This window comes from Anopheles bellator, chromosome 2 (genome assembly GCF_943735745.2).
Source record: "Anopheles bellator chromosome 2, idAnoBellAS_SP24_06.2, whole genome shotgun sequence".
Taxonomy (NCBI): Eukaryota; Metazoa; Arthropoda; class Insecta; order Diptera; family Culicidae; genus Anopheles; species Anopheles bellator.
This window is the reverse complement of record NC_071286.1, coordinates 26,272,157-26,293,170: the sequence shown is the minus strand read 5'-3', so window position 1 is coordinate 26,293,170 and position 21,014 is coordinate 26,272,157. Positions and strand designations below refer to the sequence as shown.

Here is a 21,014-nt window from a genome sequence, read left to right as displayed (position 1 = left end):
TGCCGACATAAAGCATCTATCTATTGGTATGGTGTGTTGAATGTACAGTCTTAGCGTGTTGTTGATCAGCGTAGCCATCGCAATACTGGCAAACCGACGAAATTATCGTCGGTATCATTAGTTGGCAGAAATACAACCAGCGTTACCTCCGTGCGTCGGAACCGAAACCCGGCGCGGAAGCTGACATTCGAAAAGTAACGGCCATTCATGGGCCAGCCTCCAGTACCATTCGACTGTGTGCCGTGTTGTTGGCAAGTGCCTTGCAGCCTTTGAGTGCGTGTTTGTCCGAACTGAGCATACTTCGTTACCGTTGCCACTTTTGATACATTTTTAACCCATCCGTGCTGAAATTTGCTCAACGAAGCTGGACGGACTCTTTCGAGTCTTCTTTGGTACATTTTCTACATCTTCTTCCGTCCAATCGCACACGGCGACGCATTGGTGTTGGTGTTCTGAGAGCGGGCGAAAACGACGATCGAACCACGGAAAAGAAGCATCGGCGATTCCCTCCTGGTGGGCTCCTTAACCGTCGGCAACCGTTGACATTCGGCGAACGCTCTTTCTCTGTTGCTCTGTCGAAAGCTCCGCACGTCAAGGATAAAGCGGCAAACGGTGCGTTTAGTTCAGATGGTCTCAGAAAATAAGGACATTCGCCGATTGATGCGTGCTCTGTGAAAAGTGTTGCGTTTGAGGATAAACATTGTCGTCTGTGCGCCCCCTTGTATTACGGTTGTAGCTCGCACTTCACCTCGGTGCATTTGTTTAGATACTATTACTTAGTCCGCGTCCCGTGTTCCGAGCTACCTGTCGAGAGAGCAGCAAAAGAAGGCGCGTGTAAACATGAGCAGCGCAACGAGACCCGACGATAAGGCCGTCGATATTCCGCAGAGGCTGTACGATGCCGCCTCCAAACGAACTTACGAAAGGATGCGATTTTTCGGAAAGGTAGGACCGCGCCCCACCCAATGCCTGTTGATCTAACCTTTAATTGATTCGGCATTCCTCACCCCGGCCTACGACGTTGACTATTTCCTGTTGTTTCCTCACAGGGTGGCTTTGCCAAGTGCTATGAGATCGTGGATGTGGCCACGAAAGAAGTGTTCGCCGGCAAGATAGTTTCGAAGAAGCTGATGATGAAGCACAACCAGAAGGAGAAAATGACGCAAGAAATCACGATCCACCGATCGTTGAATCATATAAACATCGTCGGCTTTCACAGCTTTTTTGACGATCCTTTGAACATCTACATCGTGCTGGAATTGTGCAAGAAACGGGTAAGTGTGTTTGGGGTTTTGACAAATTTTCCCGAGTTAGAACACCATGAGGATTTGTCGTGTATTTTTCAATCCACAGTCGATGATGGAGCTGCACAAACGGCGTAAAAACATCACAGATTACGAGTGCCGCTACTATATGCACCAGGTGATGACGGGCGTTGAGTATCTGCACGACAGGCACATCATCCACCGGGATCTGAAGCTCGGTAACCTGTTTCTAAACGACGAGCTGCACGTCAAGATCGGTGATTTTGGGCTGGCCACAAAGATCGAGTTTGAGGGCGAGCGGAAGAAGACGCTTTGCGGCACGCCGAACTACATTGCACCCGAGATACTGAACAAAAAGGGGCACAGCTACGAGGTGGACATCTGGTCGATAGGTTGTGTGATGTACACGCTGCTCGTTGGACAGCCACCGTTCGAGACGAAGAGCCTGAAAGATACCTACAACCGCATCCGGAAGTGTGACTATCGGTTGCCACCCACACTGCGCACCAGTGCGGCGGAAATGATCTGTGCCATGCTGCAGTCGGATCCGATCAAGCGGCCGCGCATTCACAAGCTGTTCGAATTCGAGTATCTTGTCACCGGCGTCATTCCCTCGTCGTTGCCGATTTCGTGTCTTACCATGGCCCCGCGAGCCGATCAACTGGAACCGCTGGAGCGTCCTTACCGTAAGCCACTTTCCGAGATGAATGCCGGTGGTTAGTGTTTCTCTTTCATCCACTTCACTTCCAATCCTTCGTCATTTTGAATGGTTGTCGGTGCGGTACTTTACTTATGTAACGTATTTTACGCTTCTTTACCGGTTCTACTCGGCAGATGATACACGGTTCGATAATTCGTTCCTGAAGAACAATCTCCACGACCCCATCACGGCAAGCGGTATGATTTCGCGCCACAACGACACGTACCGAGCGGACATCGAACAATTACACCGCGAGCTGACCAAGCTGTTCCACGCCAAACCGCCACGGTTGGCAAACAATTTGGACGACGAGAACACGGACCCGGCGGTTCAGCCACTCTTTTGGGTTTCGAAATGGGTCGACTACAGCGACAAATACGGGTTCGGGTATCAGTTGTGTGACGAGGGCATGGGCGTGATGTTTAACGACACTACCAAGCTGATTATGCTCGCCAATGGACAGTGAGTAGCCCTGTCTTCCCAAACGGCCAAATGGAAAATGTTGTAATTTTTTTATTGTGTCACTCCACCATTCCTATGCAGCAATGTTCACTTCATCGATAAAGAGGGCCAGGAAACCTACTGGGCTGTTAACGACTTCCCACAGCATCTGGAGAAGAAGATGAAACTACTAACGTATTTCAAGCGCTACATGATGGAGCATCTGGTGAAGGCAGGCGCCGGAGCGGTCATTGCCGAGGGCGACCAATTATCGCGTATCCCGCACATGCACACCTGGTTCCGTACAATGTGTGCTGTCGTTATGCATCTCACCAACGGCACTGTGCAAGTAAGTGTTCGGTTATCGGCTACCGCGGATCCAAATGTCATTAATCATTCGCCATTCGCATTGTTTTTCGCAGCTTAACTTCTCTGACCACCAGAAGATCATACTTTGCCCGCGGATGCGTGCGGTCACCCTAATGGACAACAACAAAAACTTCCGCACGTACCGTTTCCAAACGATAATCGAACAGGGTTGTTCGAATGATCTGTACACGAAGATCCGGTACGCTCATGAGAAAATCAAGAAGCTGTTGGAGAAACTTGCATAGAAAAAATAGCTACTACAGGTCGGTCTAAGAAACGAGTCAAGGACGGCGATGCCGAAGAATTGAGGAATCACCTTTGAGAAATCTCTGCTCCCGGGAACTCCGACGTGCCGAACCGGTAAACACTCAAACTGCAACACTGTACAATCAATCTCCCGTGTGTGGGAAACAACATGAGGTGGTGCCCGTACAATCATATTCGATTCTTCTGTTTAGTTTTATGTTATAATTTCTTGCATGTACGATAGTCTTTTTTTACTCCTTGTTTCTGGTTCAACGGTAAAGCTCTCAACGTCAAACTATTCGGCAGTATGAGATGTCGTTATGCCATTCAAATATTTCATGTTCACATCCGCGAAGGTCACAGTCCAAATTCTACCGCACTAAACCTGTTTCCACTGATTGGCGAAAATTTTTCTATTTCTCTACAATCGTTCGAACCGGAATCGAGAGGAACTGTTTGTTTCATACACGCGTATGGCGGGATGTCATTGAACTGTTAGACCTGGAGGGATTGCCCTGTAGCCTTTACACCGAACCTTTTGATTATACATCGGGAAGCTTTTTTTCGGTAATGCCAACAAGTATTTGCAGGTTTTTTAGTAGTTGATATTACAATAATTTTGCCGTCTATACGTTGAGCATAAGTTAGTGGTTACAGTAACGCAACCTTACGAGGCACCAACATGATAGGTGGTGGATAGACTCAAAAAACTTGTGCCTTAAGGACACTTGATATGCTTGATCGAGAGGGATAATGGAGGTTCGCAAGACTTACAGGTGCCAACACAATAAAAAAATAATTTTCTCTCGTCCAGAAATCCAGCCACAATGATCGCTTGTGGTGGTTGAACAGAAACTTGTTTATTCGATTGTAAGATACTAGAAAGCCATGTGCAGCTGGATAAATCAGCTTTCCGGCACCCCGTTTTCCGGAGCCCACTAGAACCAATACCATTCCGAGAACTGCCAATCTTTTGGAAGGTGCGTGAAAAAGAAACCCAATATACTTTGTACGGAATAAATTACGTGTATTTCGAAATGATTACTAGTGTTTCTATTACCCCGATTGGGGCTGCTTACCGCACGTCACAGAATCACATTTGAATCTACAAACTAGCGAGTTACATGAGGAGTCAGTTCTGCTACAGATGGAAGGAACGGTGGAATGTGCCACAATCCACTAGATCACCGTTTGCCGCTTCACGAGAAATTCGAAAGTGCGAATAAATTCATCATCGAAGGACAACTCCACCGGAATGAATCACCGCTGGGGTGCGGGTTTGGGCTTGGGCATCTTTTCTAGCAATGCCTGAATTTCCTTCTTCTCGTCATAGCCTTTCCATAGCTCGAAAAGGTTAACGATCGCCCTAGCGATCTCCTGCACTTTGTCCATGTCTACGTTCAACTCGGCAAACCACGATTTCAGCTCTTTTTGCAGCACGACGCACGCGATCTGCAAGCACCCGATGGCGATCTGCAAAATTACGTCGAAGGTAGAGTGGTTTATGGCAAGGAAGCCCTCTCGTAAGGCGAAGGGAGTCGGAGTTACCTGATACGGAGGATACAGAAGGCTGACGTCCGTGCGGAGCGAGTCGTTAATAAGTCGCCATGTAAGCGTAAGCAGTTGCTCCTCCTGTCCTATGTCCTGCATCAGCTGCAATAGGGGCCGATACGGTTGGTACACAATCAGGCAGCAGTCCAGATTCTCCAGCAGGTAGAACTCGCACTCTAGGATGTGATTGGTGCGGTACGGAAACTCCTGTTGGTAGGCGTACCCGAACTTGTTCTTGATCACCGTCTGGCATGTTGTTATGAGGCGCGAGTTGGAAATAACTCCAAACTCTTCCACCTTTGACGCCAGCAGTATGCAGGTTGGGGCCAGCAGCAGCGGATCGATACACTTGAGCGAATTGCGGGCGTAGAAGCGCTTGAAGTACACGGTCGCTGTGGCAATCACCTGCTGGCGCAATTTAAGCTGCTCGCCCAACACCTGGATGATGTTGGCGAAAAACAGAAAAATTTTCTGGTACTCCTCCTCGCTAAGCGTCTTCAGATCGTGTTGTCGCTCCCGGATCAGGTCCTGTTTGTCCAGTATCCATTGCTGATGATGTGAACTTTGCCAGAAGTTGCCCGCCATCGTTTTTGTTCCTTTTCCTTTGATTAACTATTGCCTTTCCGGAATGGTGGACCACTCTGATTTTTTGCCTCCAATTCGGTTAAAGAAAGCGATGTCACCGGGAACTCCGTTTCGTGTTGTTTATAAACAGCTTTTCGGATAGAATTGATGCTGTCAAACTGTGAACCGGTATTATCGGTTTACACGAAACCGGTTCGGAAATAGAATTTTTTGTTTTAAATAACGTAAAATTGCGATTAACAAGTAGATTTTCAATTGATCGATTGGTTTGCTCATCCGCACTAGGAAAAATTCTTTCATGGCCATAACAAAACAAAATCACGACATTTTTACGGAAATGTTTTATGACGTTTGATTGCAATAAAATTGAGACAATTACTCATAATGAAAGTACAAAAAATCTATACAATTATTAGCTACACGTAATGTAAAACATCGCCCCAATTCCTTCGGATCCGGGCTTCCTACAAAAATTTAGAACTTCCACTGGAGAATCGAGAGTCAAGCAGTTGGGCCTTTTTCAGAACCGCTTTCTTTTGTGCCTCATCGAAACGGTTAGCTTGCAGGTCCACGTTACGATCAAAAGGCCTTCTGGCCGTTTCTGAACCATCCTTTGATTCCTAAGGGCAATAGAAAGATAAAAAAAGAAAACGACTTAACATTGCTTGTCGAACGGATTGCTTGTACCATTATTTCCACCATTCATTTACCTTTTCCTTTTGCAGCTTCTTTTGGTGTATCTCTACCAGCGTCTTGTCGCGTTTGTGTTTCTTTTTGTGGCGCTTTACCAAATCCTCCTGCTCCTTGTCCCGTTTAGCGATGAGCTTTCGCTCACGTTCCCGCTCCCGTTCTACGGCCGGATCGATGGGTTTCGCAGATCGTTCCGATCCGCCTCCGGAAGCCTTCTTTCGCTCCCGATCGACCGGTGTGTCGGTCCACACTGAACGATCTCCGATTTCAAGCTTCTCTCGCGTCCGAAACTGTCTTGCACCCAGCCCCATGTCGGCAATTTTGCGTATGTCTGGCAGTTCCAGCATCCAGTCTTCGCGTGCCGATGGGATTGCACCAGCACCGTTAGCACTGGCTGCAGCACTATCCATCTGTCGTATTTTCATCTCCAGTGCTCGTTGCTCCAGTTCAACATTGGCACGCGTGCTTGACGTTCCTGGCAGTGGACCTATCATTTCTCCGTCATCCGAATGTTCCTCTGGTTCGGAAAAAGGTGAAAGCTCCGAATCGGATGTGGCCGATACTTCCGGGAGTTTCAAACCGGGGGGCAACGCGGGGCCAATATTTCGCGGTGGTTTGTCTTGTTCGCTATTCGTCGAAACGTCGGTACCGCGAGCCAGAAGGTGTGGAGGCAGAGCTGGTCCAATAACTTCGCTGGCCTTTTCGCTTTCGTCCTGTTCGCCGATCCGTGATGTTACCGTCGGTGGAAGCGCAGGACCATAATTGGCTGTCGGTGATCTTTCCTCTCGCTGGGCTCCATGATCGTCTGGCGATGAAATGGATGATATTGAAATATCCAAAACTTTTTCCTCCTTTTCGACACGCTCCGGCGAAACATTGCGCGAAGAGCAAGCCGAACGACGATGAGTTCGCGATCGTGACGAAGATTCGACCGACCGAGACCTTCGACGGTACCGTCGGCGATCGGGAGTTCTGCTGCGGCTTTTGCGATACCGACGATCTGATTTACGGTTGCTGCTGTGTCGGTAGTCGGACCGTTGATCCGGTTTGTCTCTCGAAGAAGAATGTTTGTGGCGAGTGGTTGTCGTTTTGTAGCGTACACCACAGTCGGAATCGCTGGTCTCTGAGTCGGAGGACATGATCTGTGAAAGGAATTAAATGTTTCAAGTTTGGTTTTGTGATTGTGGGATTAATATCAAACACAGCTCTTTTGGAACACTTGGGGCAACTTTATTTAGTTCATCTTTTATTCGACTAGCGTTTGTCTTCTTCTCGTCTTAGCTGAATGTTTTAAGCGCTTTGGTCCAACTGTAACGAACAGCTTTACTAATTCCGGCCGTAGGAATATTTTTAATCGACTGCCACACGCTGCTGGACCATACGATCGATCGCAAACTACGTGCCACGATGTCGCTATAATTGGAGGACCGCGAAACACCAATCAGTATGTCCTCCGTATCCTGCCGATACCGTCCACTGGTTTGTCGCTCCACGATCCGGCGAATGGGCCACTTTGGCAGTTTGTTCAAGTGCGCCAGAACGGCAGTCTCTGATAGGTCTTGCGAGCAAATCTGATTATCGCTTCCGTTCAGGGGCATCTCGAGACAGTACCGCAGCTCGACGAACGTTGCCGCGTACAGGTTGCGAAAGTTCTCGATCTGTGGCCGCACAATGTTGTTCACCTTGTCTTTGTTTTCGCCAAAGATCATCCGAAAGTCTCCGCCATAGCTGAGGTTCGAGATGGCGCGGTAAAGCTCGAACTCGGTGAACTTTTCTGGCAGCATGAGTAGGGCCGCGTGGACGGCCGCACGAAGGTTCTGCTCGATAGCGTTCTGTATTTTCGAACTGGAAGCGTTGCGTATGATTTCGACAGGTTTGTGAAGTCTGCCGGCCAGGTACAGACTGCGCCACTCGGTGAGATCCTGCAGAAGATCCTTCGTGGAGACGACCCCATACTTGATGATCACGTCCTCCTCCGGCACGTGTACCAGTGTGTTGAAATAGACGCGCGCCCCAAGGGTTTCTTGGTACCGGGCAATCAACGCTCCACCCAACAACCGCATATTGGAGTAGTGGTCAAAGTTTAGTTCCAGGTTTGCCGTATGCCATCGGTGCGCATTGTCGACGGTGTAGATCAGATCGATCATGTTGCGCTTGGACCGCACCGTATTATAGCCGAGTTGCTGCTTCACGCCAGAACCGTACGCAAAGCAGAAGGAAAAATTGGGTGGAAACCGCGACAGGATTCGGTAGAACATCGGTGCTGTGTTGCCTCTCGAGAGCATGGTTGTGGTTAGTCCTCTGCTGGTGGTGATGGCCGGAACGTCGATTGATAGATAGGATTTGACTTGGGTTCCTTCTCACACTTAAACACTAGTGTCTCGGGCGACCGTCATCGTTACTTAACACTTCGGGGAGCGCTTTTTCCAAAACTCGAGAAGCTGCAAGTGCTTCTTATCGACCGCCGCCGCTCGATGCCGCAAAGCCACACAAATGTCAAAAGCGGCCGCTCTGTTGCGTGCATTTTTATATTTTTTTGTTTTTCTTCGACGACCGATTCGGGGCTGCCATTCGCCGTGGAATGGTAAGATCGTTTAAAAGGTGATAAATACTCACGATTCAACGGGGGACCGTACGCAGCCTTCGAAGTAGATTTAACGGAGCTTTAATCACAGATCGAAAAGAATAAAAAACTGCAAAGTCGAACTAAATAAAAAGTGCTCCTCCATCGGCATTCAAAACACAAGTTTGTTGTGACGGCGGAGCACCGCCCAGTGAAAAAGATGAGGCTATACGTGACATTTGACATTCCACATCCTTTAACCGGTTGAAAGTGTTGCAAGATTCCCGGTTCACCGTGCAGGACGATGGTTTACATTCAAAAATAAGTTAACGTTCTGTTTTATTTCATGTGTACGTAACTGGTATGGAAACCAGAGTCAAATGATGCATATTTGTAATAATCGAATAGAACGATTTTCTATTCAATGAAAGAAGAATCACAATCAACACTACAGTAGAAGATCATTTGCTACCTTTACCCACGATCGTTTGCTTGTTTTATGAACCAATTGTTTTAAGAATCGTGCTTTTAGCTATCTGCTTGTGCCAGACTCTATTAGAAGGGTTTGCGAAATATTGCCCCTTGCGCATTTGCATCATTCATTAAGGATGAACTTCTTGGTTATAAGTCGATTCATCCCGCTGTCCTTAATGTTACCGGAACACCCATAATGTTTCTTTTACTGGAACATCCTTCATTCTCCATTACGCGTCTACACAGTTCATGTAAACAGATAAACATCCGAACGCTCCGACAAGACTGAATTTAAGCTTCATTCGGCAAACTGTTGAACTTACTAAACAACTCGGCGTTCGAACAAACAATCTGTGCTCCATTTTTCTCTGTTGCGGTCTCGAATTCCATGCAACGAAAAATGGCTGAGCAAGAAGGAAAATCGAAACCAAACCGAACCGTGTAGATCTTCTGCTTTCGCTTTGAGCGAGGGGTTCCACACAGCTTCTAAGCGCATGCCAGAGTGGCAAGCATCTCGGGTTTTCTTTTCTGTTTGATCATTTTTCTCGCTGCTTGTGGAAAACGCCGTGTCGTTGATCCTTGCGCTCAGTCGGCTCGTCGGCTTAGTTCGGCATCCCTGTCGCTCTAACGACGTGTTGCGACGGTGCGTCGTAATGTTTTGACATCCTTTTCACGTACCCGATCGATCGTCTTCTTCGTCGGTTGGTGCTTTTTTTGGTCCTCGACACAATCTGTCTGCAGTATCTGGCCGATGTTACTACACATACAGAACTTCGAATGGAAGTTGTGTTTTCAAAAAGAATTTTGATGCATCTATTTTCTAGATGTTCTACATAATGTGTTTAGTACAAGAGTACATCAATTGCAATGTAATCATATGCAACAAGCTTATCTAACCATTGCACGATCACGCCAGTCGTCCCGTGTATTACGTCACGCACTGTACCAGAACACGGGGACCGTCTTCACGACCGATGGGTGCGTGCAGATGGAAAACCTCCGAGAAAAGCGTACTCACGCGGACACATTGTTGGTTGGCCCTAGCTCGCCGCTTTTCACGAGGATTAGTTACAGTTTTCCCTCGGCGGGCATCGGACGTTCCCGGCTGGTTCCGGAAAACCTCATGATGGCTGAGCTGCAGTGCGTGGGCCGGAATCAGAGAAAGCGATCGTGCAAACTGTGAACCGCGGCGCCGACAGACATGGATCGTGCGCATTCAACTTATTCCGACCGTTGTCCTAGACACAGACGTGCAATTCGTGGCGTGAACCACGCTGAACGGTGCTGGTAGATTATGTGTTTAAGAATAGGCTATTTATTTATCTATTTATTTAAATTATTCCTATCGACCGTAATCTATTTATTCCACGTCCTACCACCATACCATAAGTGATCGCCGTCTATTGCGAGTGTAGTGCGTACCGTAAACGTTGCCGGCAACCAATTGTGCAATAATCTCGATCAGTTCGGTTCGTAAGTGCAGATACTTTTTTTCAACTTTGTACACCTTCGAGGCGGTCTTTGCCCGTTTGCCGATCGTTACGTACTTTACGAGCTGCTCGGCGTGTTTGTGTTCGAGTGACTCCGAAAAGTGCCTGTAAATCCGTTACCATTTTTCATCAACTGTGCGCCGTCCGTAGCTTCTGTCGGTAGAAAGAAGAAGTCCCGTCGAAACCGCAGGGAAATGCCGAATTCCGATCTGTTACAGTCTTCGCTGGTGGTGTGCGGTGCGTCGAACTGCAGGATCCGCTCGCAAGGATAAATCACTTCGCCAGTCAATTAATTCACGACCACTGGAGAAAAAACATCCGACTCCGGAATACGACCTTTTGGGTTTCGTGCCTTTTTTACGTGCTACTGGCCCCACGGTGCCGAAGAATTCTGACCGATCGCCAGACGACGCACACGACAAGGTAAATCGTTTTAACAGTTGCCGAAAATTAATTTTAATTAATTTAACTACCCGGCCCGGTCGGTTGGCAACCCTCGCCACCGTAGGTCATCGCTGGGCCGTGTGGTGTGTATGGTCCCTGTGACCGTGTGCAAATTGCCAACAAGATTGAAATCAAGATCATTGACAATCGCGAGCAATGGCGCAGCGGCAGCAGCAGCACCAGTGTGTCAACAGCAAACAGCAATCCGGAGAAGCACAGCATGGCCGACAGGGCGACAGGTTTTTTTCTTCTTTTGCACCACGTTTCGCACATTAACCCTTCCGTTTTGGCGGGATCGGCTTGGCGGAACAGGCGAGGCAAAAAAGGATCAAGGACGCGGCGCAGTGCACGGTGCATAACTTTTATCGCCGGATCGAGGACGACCCTTTCCGGCGGCCATTATGCGTTGCCGGTACACCCCGGAGAGCCGAGCGCAAAAAGGGCCACGTGGCACGCCCGCGATGGTGTTTGCGGAGAGGAAAGGTTATGCTGAAAAATGGTGCATTTACCGAAGCCCCTGGCCCATGTTTATCCTTCGGTCCCTTTCGGTGCCCTTTCGGTGTGCCCCGATACCTTGGAGCATTTTTCACGACTCCATTGTAAATGGCTTAATTTATGTAGAGATTGTTGATAATTCGTGTAAGGAGCGCGGTTCACGGGGCCGTACGGCCCATACGCTGTGTCGGATTGCAAATTACCCGGGGCTCGCTCGGTTGGCTCGAGACCTCTACACGATGGGACCCCCGACAGGGGTGTGTTGTGTTATTTTAAGCCACACTCTTATCACTGGGCTAATTTGCTGACGAATGTTTTCTTAACGTGATGAAAATTAATGATAAAATTTTCAATAAACAAGCTGGATAGTTGTTCAACTTGGAAGTAATCATCGAGTTGATCAAACTGTTCATACAAGCTCAACGTAGGGAACTGATATCTTAATCAAAGTAATAGATTTTGTTTTGTCGGAATTTTCCCTTAACCATAGCTTGTAATAGCTTCGTTTCGCCAGTGGGCTTGACGGCCAGGCCAGAAGTGGAAGACTTTATCTCCGACTTGGTTACACGTTTCGAGTTTTCCACGGAAACACTCTCATTAATGGGAAGCTCCTGGGACAAACGGCCATCGGCGTGTACCCGAGCACGCACATTTAACCATTTCCGGCTGTCGCACACGTGTTTCTTCCTTCGTCGGCCACCACAGTCCGCCGGAACACGCTGTCGCCGGAAGCGATGTAGCGAATCCGTCAATCCATCGTCGGTGCGGTAACGCCGGAAGGTCGCCGCCTGAAAAATGGTACTCCCCGTTTTCCGTACCTTTTGCTCCGAGACGAGGCGACCACGAGGTCGTCCGTAGCTCCAGGAGGCTGCATGCCATCCCCTGGAACCCTCGCGGTTCACGGGATGCGCTACGATCGCTTGCGCTTGATGGAAGAGTGTCGAATGGAAGGTGACGACACGATCGACTCCCGTCTAAACCGGACGTTGTCGGAGGCGTGGTATAGTGTGGCCCTGTCACACGTCTCGTCCGCAACGGGCTGATGAGCTTCCATCCGACCCTCGGTCGAGTGATGCTGCTCCCCAGTCGAAGGGGACTCCAGATGTGCTGCGTCGTCGATCGCGGGGCCTTACGAAGCCAGGGGTTTTCCACGATCCGCGCTGCCTGGGGGAAATGCTTTCCCGGGGCCCCCGGGTACCACGTGCGTTCTGATAAATGTGTTTCTTGCTGTCGGAAGTAAGCGTTTGGAAGTGAGAAGTTAAACGATTTTGGAACCGAAACTCCTTCACCTTCCTGCCCCTCTCTCTCTCCCTCCACGTCGTGGCGAACGCACTGCGTGATGTTAATGATAATTTATAGGAAAATAATCATCCAGCCCCGAGCGGCTAATGGTAATGGCCAGAGACGTTTGATAATCGTTCACCGCTCGGCCCCTGCGCGGGTCCAGGAATGCCCCGGGCGAGCCTTTGGCGTGAGTCTTGCCTGTGCGTCTTGCCAGCGGTTCCGTGACGCGCTCGATATTTCATCGTTCGGGACAAGCGTGACAATCGTAACGACGACAGGGGAGACATCAAGAGGGACGCGCCCAGCGCGCCTCAATGGGACGGAAAATATTGATGCTTTCGTGCGATTTATGGTAATGTTGGCACTGCTGAGAGCATTGTTTTTCTTTTAATCAATCTGGCTCCGGGGTCCTGTTGGAGACACGGGATCATCGGGCGGGTGAAATGTTACGGTACACAAGGGCCGGATCGATTGTTGCTGTGGGCGGTTGTTTACGAGGAAAGGTGTTTGAATGATTGTTAGATTAGTTGCCGATTCTTTCTGCTTACCTTCTGCCCCGGGGGTAGACGATCGCGCAGCTCGGTATCGCTATTCCTGTAGACTTTGTCTGGAAGGAGTACAACAGTGATTTCTCTGTAGAAAGGTTAAAACATTCCACAATTGTCTTCAATTATCATCAGCTTGTGTTGAGTTGAAATTGGGCTGGATTTTATATTTCGCATATTTTCGTCGATGCACAGTAGAATGTTCGCCCAATCGTTTGATGTTCATTCGTCGTCATAAATAATTCCAAATTTATCAATATAATTAAAAAGTGCATCACTTTCGAACTAGACTAAAAAATAGGCCCTTCATTTTTGGAGTAGTTCCTCAGTCTTTCCATACATAATTCTTGGAACGTTTCGCTACCACTAGTTCCCCTGCTGCAGAAAATAGGCCAAACGAGAGTGAATCTTATTACCTTTCTCCGGCACCGATAACGACGGCGTAGACGATGAGTAGAACCATTTCTCATGAGACTGGCTGGATCTCTTGAACTCCGCATGCATCGCCTCAGCTTCCAAATGATGATAAATGACGTCGTCCCGGCACTGGTGACTGATGCGCATCATGGTGATGGTTACACTGAAACAATGGCATGGGATGATCCCTTTCGAGTGGGTCCTTCTTGGGACTTCCGGCCACATTCGCGCTCCTGACGCTCACCGTGAGGGAGGTACCCCACGTGCCGCCACACATGCCAGCTTTGCAATGTTCTGGAAAATTTTATTACCAACCATTAAACATATATAACACGCCAGCCCGCGTTAACGATGCGCCAGAGGACATTTGCCAAGCGGCCCGCGCTTTCCAAGGATCCTGGTGCATTAGCTGCTAGCTGGTGCTTGGTGCTTCATAACATTTCATAACAACAGCCGACACCCCTCCTGGCGTCCTAAAAATCCCGACCCCACCGCCCGGAAGCACGTGCGCTGGGATCAGCCGAAGGCTTCCTTCTCTTGCTGCCAGCCTGCATTGCCTCACGAACCACACGTCCAGGATCGCGCTCGGGGCGTTGAACTTTCCTTACGCGAGTCTTCCGGCTCCGGTGTTGCTACTGCACAGGACGGCGAGCGCAACAGACAGACGTACACAACTGCTGCAGAGAGTTGGAATTACGCAAACAAATGTGAGCGAGATAAAAGAGTGATGAGGATGAGCCCGCGAGGGGCCGTAAGTCACGGCGTATACACTGTAGACACTCACTTCCGAGGAAAAAAGACATTAAAAGTACACGACGCTCACCCCTCGGGGGGCACCCGGGGTTTTTTTTTTGTTTATGGATCGACCCTTCCCTCGGCCGAAGCACGATCGAGTTCAAAGATCTGTCTCTTCCTGCGACGTCAGGCACGCAGATTGTGCGCGCAGGGGATGCCGCTTGCACCGAACACGTGTTATCACACCTCATCGTGCCGTGCGCAGCATCTTCCCCATCGCTACGCTTATCTCTATATCTCTCTCCCTTGTGCTCAGGATGATCCAGAAGGTCTTTGGCCTATCCTAGCGTGGTTTTCCGTAGGACAGGGTAGGAACGTTAAGCCGACCTGTGGTAATGGTTTGCTCACGCGCACTCCTCCTGCGTTCCTGCGTGGTGGTTGCGCACCGAACCACACCACGCAGTCCGCCATGGGTCGCGCGCGTTTTCCTCAACTGCGGCCACTGGACCTGGCTGCCGTTGTGGCGTGTGTTGAATGAAATGTTAGAACAACAATGCAGTTGTTGTTATTACTGCACCGCAACGTTGAGGTCTCCATTTCGCTCCGCATCCGGGTGGCTGCTATTTTCCCACCCATAACTCTCCATCGCTCGAGCCCGACTCCCCACGGCCGCCATCTGATGATGCAATCTGAGCGTTTGTAGAACTCCCGTTCCGTGCAGCCCTTGGAGGGTCTTATCGGGCGCCAATGTAGGGCGGTCAGAGCCATAAAAGTGTCGCAGGGGAGCGACAAAAAAAGGAAACGCTCCCCAAACCCTAGTTAGCAGCGGGACCCTATAGTTGAGATAAACGAAGAAACGAGAGTAGAGCACGGTCGCGGTGGGCCGTAAAAAAGAAAGACGGCCGGGACGGGCCGAGCCGGGCCGTGCAGTAACATAAAACATTAACAGCCACTGGAAATTTGTCACGCTTTTGACACCTTTACTTCTTCGCGCGAGCAACCGGGCCGCAGCCAGCCTCTGTCTGTCATTGATTGACGAGACGCCCATGGCCCGGGTGGGGTGATCGGGGCCGATCATAAAATGCTTCCCGCCTTGAACTCCCGGAGTAGGATTTCCGGAGTTCGGGTGTGTTACCTTACACCCGGGGTATGGCGATGGTGTGCCGGGGTGCGTGCGTTGCTCTCTTTTCCCGGGCCCTGGCTGGAAAAAGGCGGCACCAGGCGACGACGCACGGCGGTTGGACCCCCAGCAAACAGATCGTTCCTGGAAGCGGGAAACATACCATTACGGCCGGTTGCGGTGCGGTTGCTGGTTTGTTTATTTTAATTATATTGTGCTCGGGACCAAAGAGACCAAAACCAAGGCCAACGCACATTGTGGCAGTTGGCGTAGGTTTCACGATCCCCCATTTATGGGCCGACGAAGATATTCTACGGAGATAGTCCGTCGTTCCTAGCCGTAGCTAGGATTCATCCGTAGATCATCCGTCAACGGTGCAGCAATTTATTGGATTCCTCGCGAACGACCGTCAGTTCGAATCCTGTTACAGTGCCTCGACTTGAGTGTAAAATTTGAAAGATAATTCGTGTAGAGGATGTGCAAGTAAAAACTTGAGCGACGGAGAAAACATTATCGCCAGCAATCGAGTAGACATTGCCTACCGATCCGAGCAGTCGCTCGAAAGGTATTTGCGAGCATCAAATAGCAACTTCTTTGCCGCGCCGTCGGATCATTTCGTAACGATGTTTGCGCACAAACCGTTCGGAAGAAAGCCGGCAAAGAAGCTTAGCAAAAAACGGCCAAGAAAAAGGGAAACTTTCGGCGCGGCAGTTCTATTTTGCACAGCGCGCGTTACGCACCGCGGACGGAAAACTCGACGAAAGGTAAGGAACGGGATCCGCGTCCCCTGGCGCTGCGTTGCGGAAAAGCCCGCCGATCGGAACGGCCGACTGGTGGGTGTGGGGGGGGGGGGGGGGACTATTTTTAAGTCAGACTTTTTCTCCCAGATCGCATTACTCGCTGTTGCGTAGAGTTACTTTCTCCTTGCCGGCCGGGAACGCCGGCTCCGAACACCGTAGAACCAAAAAGCGTGCGGAATCGCTCTCGGCGCACTCTCGGCCGGCGGTGCGATCGTTGGTTCCCCCCCCCTTGCTGGCTGCGAAGATTCGGTGGACTACGTGTGCGCCCGAGAAACAAAGTATTGCTGCTGCTGCGGAGAACCATTTTCCATCAACCGCCGCCGGCGGACTGCAGCTAAGTCGCGCGAGGAAGCTGATCCAGGCATTGCCGATGTCTAGACGGGTGGGGTGGCCTCAGATCAGATCCGATCGCTCAGTGCGACAACGGAGCCGGCAGTCGATCGTGGATTGGTTGCAATTCGTGGAGGGGTTCGCCAGGTTCGCCGGGGCAGGAAGAAGATTGAGCCGTGCGACAGCGCGCCGTGTCGGAAATTGGGATGTTCGGCGTCCGATCGGCTGGCGTGCGTCGGGTGCATCGGCCGCCGTTGCAGCGCCGCCAACGAACTGTCCACGCCGAGGAAGTGTCGGAAGTGCTCCCCGCCGGTGGGACGGGAGTCAGCTGTTCCGCGCCTGAGCCTGAGCGCCACTCGGTCAACGCGGTTCGGGCGACACGAGCGGAGCTATTTTTAAGGCGGCCTCTTCGGCGGCGACTGAAAATACTCTTGGCCTCGGTGGCCGCCCGGCTTTATTGTTGTCGGCGGCGGCTGGCATTCCTGGCCGTCTGCACGGCCGTTGGGCCGGAGGTGTCGTCTAGGGTGCTGTCGAGACGGATCGACACCCAGGAAACGGCTGGTCCCCCCTCTGTGGCCATTGCGGCTCCCAGGCGTATTCGGGTGGACCGCGGACAATTGCGTATTGGAACAGATTTACGGCGTCTAATGGTGCGTCTAATGGTACTTATGGGCCGAACGCGACTTGGGGACGACTTGGGGATGATGGTGATGATTCTGAAAGTCTAGCCTCGTTTTGCGAACCCCACCAGGTTTTGGGCTAGGTTTAAGGTTATTTTAAGCACTTCCCTCAGCTCCGGTTAGCTATGTGTTGAAACATACATAAAATCATGTTTAAAATAAAACACACACCTTTGGCCCGATTGCGAAGCGGTCGGAATGCAAAGGGTGTTAAGGTTTTATGGAAACGCGACGGGGCCCAACTGCAACTGCGTCGCCGATCCTGGACCGTGGTCGCCAGGGTCGCCGGTCGTGTCTAGCGCGAGGGGTTCGGGCTCTGGACCGGGCGACAATGATCTTCTGGGAGGGCCGATCCTAAAATAGATCCCACGGCGACGACGGCGGCCCCGGGCGCAACTTTCAAGAGCACCTCGCGGGCGCTATTGATGGCGAACGGGACGCGTTCACAATGGCGCGAAACTCGCCGCGGCCCTCACTCGGCTTCCGGTTTCGGGCCCGCATGTCCGGTGGGTCGATCGCAAACCGGATGTCATCTTTGTGCGTCTGGTGTGGGGCAACAATCGATCGCATCTTCACCGGAAGGAACCACATTAATCATAGCTCCACAAAGCCGGCTAGCAAATTCCGGCCGTGCGTTGCCTCATTTGTCCGCTCCTTGCGTCAGATTCAAATGGTTGTGACAGGCGCACACAGCTAATGATGTCACCACAGGATCTACAACCAGACACGGGGTGCACTAGACACAAATACCTTGAAGATCGCTTTACCCCCTGCGGAGGTCACTGGCGTGGACTCTCTCTTTCTCTCGCTCGCTCGGCTGCCTTTTGCGAGAAGAAGCAACACAGACTAAAATTAGCGACATCAAACGAACATCATATGCCGCCCACCAGACTGTACTGCTGCAGAGCACACCGTGGTCTGTCTGGCCATTTCCTGTTCTATCGTGTCCGCCTCCGGTGCATTCGCGTTTGGGACGACGGTGATGATGATGTCGACGTTTATAAATAAGAGACACCGAAAGGGGTTTCGGGTGGATTTTTGCACCGAGAGTGTGCTCCGGACCTGCGGTCAGCTGTTCGCGATGAGCTCATGACAGCTTGATTCCCCGTCGTTGGCTTGGTGTTTGTTTGTCAACGACTTCGACTTATTTTCGATACAAACATCAATGTCCGCAATCGTTTACGCTCGATCGCGATCGATCAAAACAATCCAAATCAACCGTCAAATTAATGCGACGATTTTACGGCACTTTTGCTAGTTCAGCAGCAGTGCGATCAGTATTTGAAAGGGAGATTGTTTGAGCTTGATTTTAAATTTATTTCTCGAAAACTATTTTCTTTTGCAACAGTTGCATTGCTGCACGATCTTGAAGCGTGGGCATTTGCGGTGAATGATTTCACGAAAAGGACGTAATGGGAATTACGGTAACGGTGGCTTGGCTTACGAAAAACCAAACACAAGATAAAAATGTCTACGGTGGTTGTTCAAGGTTATATGTTCTTTTCGTGAATTGTTTTGATTGTTTTTGCGAGAGGGCATGCTGCTGCTTACCAGAGTCGCTCACGATTGCCACCGGAAACCCTTTGTTCTAGGCGAGAAAGGGTTATATTTTCGACTCCCTTTTAAACGGCTTCGCCAGTCGGTTGGTTTGAGCTTATTCCTTCGGCATTACAAACCATTACTCGGCGGTTGAAGTTACCTTCATTCAATAGCATAGTTTGAACATAAAACGTTGTACGCGAGCCTGGAACGCGGTTTTTTGTCACGGCGGCCAGCAGTGAGACTGGGCTCCTTCTTCCTTCGGCAGGCCGCTAAATCGGTGGCAGCTGGCGCAGTAAATGCACCGCCACGACACCATTACTGGCACCATGCGTTGTTGATTTTCCCGCCGCCGAGCCATGACGAATGGTGTTTTATCGTAATGAAGCGCAGCGCAGGGTTGCGTTGCGCCAGTGGGTTCAGTTTTAATTCCACCAATTTGCCAAACCCGGTGTCGATGTGTTTCGACCGGTTGTAAAACAAACAGAACCAACGCGCTGCAAATGAAATAATCGCCCCCAGGGAAGGTCCACACACCACCATTTATGTAATTTCGCCCCTCACGCGAAAGGTCATTCACCGCGTGTTGCGTAATGTTAGAACTGCAACGGCAACTAATCTTCTGCTGCCCTCCGAGACTCCTCGGACGCTGAGAAATGGGGAGAAGAAAAAAATGGTGGCAATTGTCACCCTCATTTCGGTGATCTTTCCGTGGTGTCCGCTGACTCCCGCGGTTGACGTAATGTCAGTGAGTGACATTTTTTTCTCTTTCGTTTGGTTGCCGTCTGCTGGTCGGTAAATTGGGTCTGCTCCCCTCCACCGGAGCGAGAGCATAATTTAAGATGTGATTTAATTTTCGATGCTATAAATGTCACCATTTTTATTTCTGCACACCAACCAACACTATCCATCCAGCGCCCGGTGTTAGCTGTCAGACGTTTTGAAAGATGGCGAACTGACTTTCGTTTGGCTTTTTGTGATCTCCGCCGTTTCGTAAGCCACGCCACCGTTTCAGTGGTGCAGTGGTACTTGGTAGTGCAAATAAAGGGACTCCGTCACGACTCTGCACTCCGCTTTATCTTGTCTCCCCGCCGGGGGTTGCGCTTTGAAATGCGCGGCTCCGGCGGGCCCGCACAACACGTACGCATCAGCGTGTAACCGGCAGCCCCTGTCAATAGGCGGACCTGGCCCCTAGAACCTGGCGGTGGCGACGAGAGCATGCGGGAATGCATCCGTTGGGTCTGGGCCGGAGGATCTTCGCGTTCTACGCCTAGCAACAAGACGTTATCCGCGCGACTCCGCTGCTATTCCTGGACGCTAATGAATCGGAAGCTGCGCACTGCGCGGGCCACCGCCACGGCCCCCGGGATATGGATATTTAAATGCTCTGGCCCTAGGGCGGCGGGCCACCGGGAGCCCCGGGAGAGTGTAAGAAATGGTTCAACCCCCAGCAAAGATGTTTCATCTTGCCCACGGTCGCGCACGGCGGCCGGCGGGTTGGAGACCCAGGTGGACCCCGGCGGTGGGAGGTGTGGGCTGGGCGGGTGAAACATGAGTTGTCGTAGACGCACTCGTGGGCACGCGTTGTTTGGCGTACGCGGATGCAGCCGAGCGCCATGTCGCGGAACGTGGTGATCGTTAGTGGCGGTCTAGGACCACCCCTCGGGGGCCCTCCGCGGGGCGGCCCCCGAGGTGCTAGACGATGTGGGTAAAATGGAGTTTTCTCTCTCGCTCTCTCTCTCTCGTGCGTGTTTGTATTTATCATTCGAGATGTGGTCGCAAGCCGCGCTCGTGTCTTCCCGGTGGCTCTGTGAGCTAAATGAAGATTTGAGCGGTGCGTGCTGGCCGCAAGAGTAAAAAGGAGCGCTAGGCGAAGCGGGAGCGAGAAGGGGCTACAGCCCGTGTGTACGGAATGCAACTGGCCGACGGTACCTTAGGAAGGGTCCTCGATCCTCGGCTGACGTTTCGGAATCGGTTGGAAAATTCTTCAACGATCGGTAGTTCCTCACATCACACGGAGCGGCTTCACAGCGGCAGTCGAGGGTAGGAAGAAGCCGGAATTTTCCAGCTTTTCCTCGTCCACCCCACAGCGGTGACTGAGGGTGACGATGGCTGGAAATACGGTCCTAATTGTTGACGGATCGGTTTCGGGGACGGAAATGGGACCCGGAACGTCCGGTGTTGGTTGGCGTTTCCAGCTAAACTGGCGGACCGCGCGGCGATAGAAATACTTCGGCGCGCCGGGAATGTC

At 50.9% G+C, this 21,014-nt stretch overlaps 4 protein-coding genes across 5 annotated transcripts; 1 reads left to right on the top strand and 3 right to left on the bottom strand.

Moving 5' to 3' along the window:
* Positions 1-101: 101 nt before the first annotated feature.
* Positions 102-4,028, top strand: LOC131208727 (serine/threonine-protein kinase polo). Of its 2 annotated transcripts, none has more exons than XM_058201562.1 (6): positions 102-945; positions 1,050-1,274; positions 1,354-1,978; positions 2,100-2,427; positions 2,509-2,755; positions 2,829-4,028. In XM_058201562.1, exons 1-6 carry the CDS (start codon positions 841-843, stop codon positions 3,018-3,020), a joined length of 1,722 nt encoding a protein of 573 aa, XP_058057545.1. In that variant the 5' UTR covers positions 102-840; the 3' UTR covers positions 3,021-4,028. The 2 variants fall into 2 exon arrangements, with proteins under 2 accessions (XP_058057545.1, XP_058057544.1); XM_058201561.1 differs by having other exon boundaries at positions 1,354-1,981.
* Positions 4,029-4,094: 66 nt separating this feature from the next.
* Positions 4,095-5,252, bottom strand: LOC131210476 (cyclin-C). The gene is made up of 2 exons (XM_058203733.1): positions 4,570-5,252; positions 4,095-4,494 (listed from the first exon to the last, which is right to left on the bottom strand). Exons 1-2 carry the CDS (start codon positions 5,155-5,157, stop codon positions 4,282-4,284), a joined length of 801 nt encoding a protein of 266 aa, XP_058059716.1. The 5' UTR covers positions 5,158-5,252; the 3' UTR covers positions 4,095-4,281.
* Positions 5,253-5,621: 369 nt separating this feature from the next.
* Positions 5,622-8,499, bottom strand: LOC131209025 (GPALPP motifs-containing protein 1). Its single transcript, XM_058201992.1, has 3 exons — positions 8,464-8,499; positions 5,868-6,989; positions 5,622-5,777 (listed from the first exon to the last, which is right to left on the bottom strand). Exons 2-3 carry the CDS (start codon positions 6,984-6,986, stop codon positions 5,622-5,624), a joined length of 1,275 nt encoding a protein of 424 aa, XP_058057975.1. The 5' UTR covers positions 6,987-6,989; positions 8,464-8,499.
* LOC131209026 (phosphatidate cytidylyltransferase, mitochondrial) lies at positions 6,969-8,313 on the bottom strand. Its single transcript, XM_058201993.1, has one exon. It carries the CDS (start codon positions 8,130-8,132, stop codon positions 7,125-7,127), a length of 1,008 nt encoding a protein of 335 aa, XP_058057976.1. The 5' UTR covers positions 8,133-8,313; the 3' UTR covers positions 6,969-7,124.
* Positions 8,500-21,014: the final 12,515 nt, after the last annotated feature.